The sequence below is a fragment of the Chrysochloris asiatica genome, unplaced genomic scaffold (genome assembly GCF_000296735.1).
Source record: "Chrysochloris asiatica unplaced genomic scaffold, ChrAsi1.0 scaffold00663, whole genome shotgun sequence".
Lineage (NCBI taxonomy): Eukaryota > Metazoa > Chordata > Mammalia > Afrosoricida > Chrysochloridae > Chrysochloris > Chrysochloris asiatica.
The window spans coordinates 163,491-169,596 of record NW_006409181.1 but is presented as its reverse complement, the minus strand read 5'-3'; the positions used below and the strand labels follow the sequence as shown (position 1 = coordinate 169,596).

At 42.4% G+C, this 6,106-nt stretch overlaps 1 protein-coding gene across 1 annotated transcript in view; it reads right to left on the bottom strand.

Moving 5' to 3' along the window:
• Positions 1–1,662: 1,662 nt before the first annotated feature.
• The window catches only part of HRASLS5 (HRAS-like suppressor family, member 5), an 18,116-nt gene continuing 13,672 nt past the window's right edge, over positions 1,663–6,106 (bottom strand). Inside the window, exons 3-4 of the mRNA XM_006877889.1 lie at positions 5,280–5,542; positions 1,663–1,755 (exon numbers count right to left, since the gene is read on the bottom strand). Coding sequence (XP_006877951.1) covers positions 1,663–1,755; positions 5,280–5,542 — 356 coding nt within the window. The remainder of the gene's footprint in view (positions 1,756–5,279; positions 5,543–6,106) is intronic.

The following is a 6,106-nucleotide window of genomic DNA, read 5'->3' as shown; positions in this document are numbered from 1 at the left end:
AGAGGTTCTATATGATAAACAATGGACTGTGAACCATAAGGTTGGCAGTTCATGTCCACCAGCTACTCTGCAGGAGAAAGATAAGGATTTCTGGTCTCAAAAAATATATGACCTTGGAAACCTTATCCAGCATCATTATGAGTTGGAACAGACTCAAAGGCATTTAACAACAATAGTTGAAGAGCTGATGCACTTCTGTGGTAGGATAGTGCAAGTATGTTGGTGGCCTTAACAGGTGAAGGCAAACTGCTTCTGGTGATCCTCAGAAACCAGAAACTGGGAGAAGGTATTAGCTGGGTCAATAGCTGTGTACCAGGTACCAGGGGAGACATTAATTTGCTCAAGCAATGAAACAACATCTGGAACCGAAGCTGCAATTGGAGCCACCACCTGGTTAAATTTATGATGACCCACTGTCATTCTCCAAAATCCATCTCTTTGTTTGGTGTTGTTTTTTGGCACAGGCCAGATAAGCAAGCTAAAAGAAGGAAAGGAAATTAATATTGCCGTCACTGCAGCTACACCAGCAGATAGGAAAACCTTGAACTTTTTGTAAAATACCTTTGTATCTTATTGAAAATATAGCTTTTATGTGGGTGCAGTATTTAATATATATACAGAATGTGTGTTAATTGCTGATTATGTAGTTAAATTTGGGGGGAGTCAAAAGTTAAACAGGAATTTTCAATTGTGTGGAGTCAGTGCCTCCAATCAAAGTCCAACTGCATATTCTCAATAACAACAACAATAGAAATGAAAGAAAAAGGATCATTGGTCTTACCAATTATAACTTAAACTGAGGATTTTGGAACAACAAAAGAAAATATTTCTTGGAAAATGTGCTCCTAGATGAAGGCTCAGCTGGTCCTAAATAGCAAGTTACAGGCTTCCTTAAAGTCTGCCTCTCCAAACTACACTGTTGGTCAGGACGAGGATGAATGAAAAGAAGCTAGAGACACACTTTAGTTCAATAAAAAGAACTTATGAAAAGAATTCTTCATTACTAGGAATGCTCAAGCAGAGGTTTCCAGATGTTTCAGACAGTGTCCTAGCTAGCCATTTCTTGTACTTATTTAATTTTAGGTATGTTAGTGTTTTTAAAAGGAATAGGTCTTGGTAAGACTAGAGTCAGTCTAAGAAAAAAGCAAGACTTACTCCTATTTTAAAACACACACACACCCCTAACATTAGATAAGTATAAGAAATGACTAGCTAAGTGCCTGACACATAACAGAAATATGGTAAGTATGAATTCTCCTTATTCAAAGTTCCCTAGATGCCTTAAATGATTGTGTTCAACCTCTAACCTAAGGTGTAACACTTCAACCCCACCCAGCGGTACCCCAGAAGATAGATCTCACCATCTGATTCCATTGAGATTACAGTCAATAAAAGGTTCCGGAGAAGTTCAGCTTTTTAACATATGGGTTTGTCATGAATCAAAATCGATTTGAGGGCAACTAACATCACCAACACCAACTTGTCATTTCCATGATCACATATATTGGATGTATTTTCTGCAGGGGGTAATTTGGTACATTCTAGATTCTTCTAGAAGTTCACAAATCTTTCACAGGGGCCCATTGAGAGAGGACGGCAAGGGGCCTGTCTTGTTTGCTGGTGTCAATATAGCTCTTCCTCTACTTGGAGTTTTCAGCACTTTCAGGCAGTCACTGGTTTGGGTCTTATGCTATCCACCATGGCAGAGATAACTGCTCCTGCAGCCTTTGCTCCTTCCATTAAGGCATGCTCGACCTGCAAAGATCAGTTCATGATGGTCATTCACAGTCGTAGCCCCGTGCCTTCCCCTGCCCCTGCCCCAGTGCTCCCCTTCAGGAACTGGCCTGACTGGAGCTTTTTTCTAGAGGAGGAAGCAGCCTTTGTTCTGCTAGATTCCTAAAAACCTGGATCTGCAAGAGTCAAGAAAAACCAGGGTTCCAAGACAGACATCGAAGACAACCTTGCTTCCTCTGCCCTGGGAGCATCTGGGGTTTCTGGTTCTCTTCCTTCCTCAGAGCTGTTTTGCCCAGGGTCTGCCTCCAGTGTGAGAACCTATGAGTGTCAAAGGATGTAAGAGAGTCACAGCCAATGAGACCCTCATTTTTCCCACGGAGAACATGAAAGCCAGAGAGGGGCAATCACTTGGACAAATCACTTGGTGAATTCATGTCTGGGCTTAGCTTTGGGCTTGGTCTCAGGATTCTTGGAATGGGGATCCTTACCTACTGCTGCTGAGTTGATTTTGACTCATGGGACAGAGTAGAACTGCTCCATAGGGTTTCTGAGACTTCAAATCTATAGAAGCAGACTGCCTCTTCGTTCTCTTGTGGAGTGGCTATGAGGTTTGAACCACCAACCTTTCAGTTAGCAACTCTACACTTAATCCAAGGCACCACCAGAGCGCCTTTTGGTATCCTTAGGAGAGCCAAATAGAATCCCCTTTAAATTGACAGTAATTTTTTCTCATGTACAAATGCTTTGGGATAGAAAAATCCCTTACACCAGAGCCAACCAAGCCACAGACACCTAAGCAAGACCTCACAAGACTGAAATGCAGGGAGGACACAGAGCACAAAAGAAGAAGAGGCACAGGGTATCGATGGGTAGGGAGAGCCTGAGAGTGCAATAGGAAAGTGACCAAAAGACACGAACTTGAGTTCAGCCTGTGAACTAACAGAAAGTGATTTTCTATCTTTAAACTTTTAACCTTGATTTTTTTTCATCTAGAAAGCCGCCACCACCAGTTGTGACGTTAATTCTGACTCATGGTGATCCCACGCATATCAGAGTAGAGCTGTGCTCCTAGGTTTTCAATAACTGATTTCTCAAAAAGTAAATCACCAGGCTTTCTTCCCAAGGTGCCTCTGGATGAGCACAAACGTCCAACCTTTTCGCTAGCACCTAAGCGTGTTAATCATTTGCACTCCCAAGGACTCTCATCTATAAAAAGGGGATAATAAGAGTTCCTCTGCTCATCTGATGGGGTTTTAGTAAGGGTCAGATATTAGCAAGAGAAGCCAAAATTATTACCGATATTTAGGCTTTCCAAAGCTCTTTCACATGTATGATGCTACAGTCAATGTATGACTACCTCTATAGTGGTGGATTCATAGGGTAAGTTCAGGGCTGGGAACCACTAGGTCAGCGGTTTGAGCCCACCAGCTGCTCAATGGGAGAAAGATGAAGTTTCTGCTCCCACAAAGATTTAAAGCTTTGGAAGCCCCGTTCAGGGTTGCTAGGAGTTGGAACCAATTCAAAGACACTTAACAACCAAGAGTGGTGAAAGTTCACAAACCCAAATGCAGTAGGGGCCAAGCAGGGACTGTGAGTAAAGCTGAGAGTTGGTACAACTGTCCCTACCCACCTTACTTGGCTCCAGAGAGTTCAGCAAGCAGCAGTGTGGGCCCACTGCCTGACCGACTGGCTGGTGAGGAGTAAAATAGCTACCTTGATCTATCCCCATTTTGTAAAGCAAGAACATCTCAGAAATAGAGACTGCACTAACTACGGTTGAGCTTGGGCTACACCTGGGTGGTCTTTCTACAAGTCCAGTCGTTTTGCTATTCCTCTACAGGTTAGTGTCCCCTGCCGATCTCAGTTTGTCATTCTGTGGTAACTTGCATGTGTTACGATGACACTGGCAACCATGTCGCTGCTATTTCCAGCCATAGTGTCACTCACGATAGACCTGTTTTAGCAGAGCTTCCAGATTAAAACTATCCAATGAAAACCTTACAAAGTACAACAGACCATTCATTGTACAAATGGTACAATGCTTTGGATATGTTATAAGGAGGGATCAATTGTTAAAGTCATCATATTTGGTGAATTCGAGGGCCAGTGAGGGATAGGGTGACACTTGATGCTCTGTTGTTGTTGTTAAGTACCATAGAGTCAGTTGTAACTCATAGTGACCCTGTATAGGGTTTTGAGGAGTGGCTTGTGGGTTTAAACAGCCAACCTTTTGGTTAACAGTTCAGTGCTTATCATACAGTGCCACACCAGGACTCCCTGGATGATACAGACTGGTACAATCACTGCAGCAGTGGACTCCAACATGCCAGCAATCATGAGTGTAATGCAGGACTGGTCAACTTTCCATTCTCCATCATGATTCAGCGTCAACTTGACGACTGTTATCTGTCTGTAGGTTGTAGTTGCTGTTAGGTGCCTTTGAGTAGATTCAGACAGACTCACAGTGACCCGATGCACAATAGAATGAAACACTGTCTGTGTCATCCTCACAATTGTTATTATGCTTGAGGCCACTGTTACCCCCACTGTGGCAGTCCATCTTGTTGGGGCTCTTTCTCTTTTTCACTGACCCTCCATTTTACCAAGCATGATGGCCTTCTTCAGGGACTGGGCCCTTCTGACAACATGTCCAAAGTACGAGACACAAAGTCTTGCCATTCTTACTTCTAAGGAGCACTCTGGCTATACTTCTTCAAGACAGAATTGTTTGTTCTTCTGACAGTCCATGGTACGATCAACATCCAACGACCAACACTATAATTCAAATGCATCAATTCTTAATTGTGCTCATGAGGAACCAATACATAGACCAAGAGATAGTCATTTGAATGGAACAAGGGGGCAAGGAGTTACTGAGTGATTTAAAATCAGGAAAGGTGCGTGACTGGGTTGTATTCTTTTACCATACTTATTCAACCTGTATGCTGAGCAAATAATTTGAGAAGCTGGTTTATATGAAGAAAAACGTGGCATCAAGATTTGAGGAAGACTCATTGACAACTTGAGATATGCAGATGACACAACCTTGATTGCTGGAAGCGAAATTACTTGAAATATTTGCTGATGAAGATCAAAGACTATAGCCTTCAGTAAGTATTGTATCTCAACATAAAGAAAACAGAAATCCTCACAACTGGACCAACAGTTTCAAAGACTTCATTTTGGCTTGGTTCCACAATCAAAGGTCGTGGAAACAGCAGTCTAGAAACCAAACGATGTATTGCATCAGGCAAATCTGCTGCAAAAGACCTCTGGAAAGTGTTAGAGAGCAAAGCTGTCACTTGGAGGACTAAGGTGCCCCGGACCCAAGCCATGGAGTTTTCAATCACGTCATATGCTTGTGAGTCTGTGAATTAGTATAGGTGAAAATACTTCCTGACCCATAAAATCCTATTGAACTAGAAGGTCCTATTAGTACCACAAATAATATAATGATGCCATAGATGGCTTCCCTGGTCACTGGTGAGTTGACAATCTCTCCAAAATTTCCATAACAAGCCATCATTCAGTAAAAGGTGGAGTACCTGCTGGCTCCTGGGCACACCATATCTGAGGTCATTGACAAAGTGCTCACAGTTTCCATCAATGAGGCTGTACTGCACTATCTTGTTAATCATCGTCTTGGCACGCTGGATGATCTTGTCCACAGGCAGGGGAAGGTATGTCCCATCTAGCTTGTTGTTAACCTTCCAGGAGCAGCCGTGCAACACGTCCTCCAGCCGACTGTATTTCACAATGGCTCGGTTACTAAACACAGAGGTGATGCTACCAGCCTCAAATTCCTCACCTAGAGACCAAAGACAAACCAAAGTTGGAAAATGGCTACGGGTAGAGCTCAGGCCACTGGCTCACTTTAAGATTTTAAGTCAGCTGTTCCCTTTGGAGTCTTAGTTTTGCCATTTGTAAAAGGCATGACAGAGGTTCTGAGGTTGGGCTAGATGAATTGTAAAGGATTTGCTTCCCTATGAAAGCTTTGCCCTGTACTATTTTTAGCCCCCACAGGAAGGTGATTCAACTCTATGGGTACCTTTCAGGGTGGTCCCAGATTATATTCAATGGTATACTGGCTCTTGAATTTTTTTATTTTTATTTTTTTTATTTAAGGTTTTTATTGTGGATTGAGTGAAAGATTACAGGGCATAGCATCAGTTTTACATTCAACAAATCATACACCTTGTTTCATTACAATGATTATAATCCTCTTCATGTACCATCAGTTAACAGTATTTCTCTCTACCCACTTTAGTTTTTTTAAAAACAAACAAACAAACAAACAAACAAAACCACTCAGGCATATAATAATTTACATCTCCAAAGGGCACCTTCTGCAAGTCTGCCTCCTGGCCACCAG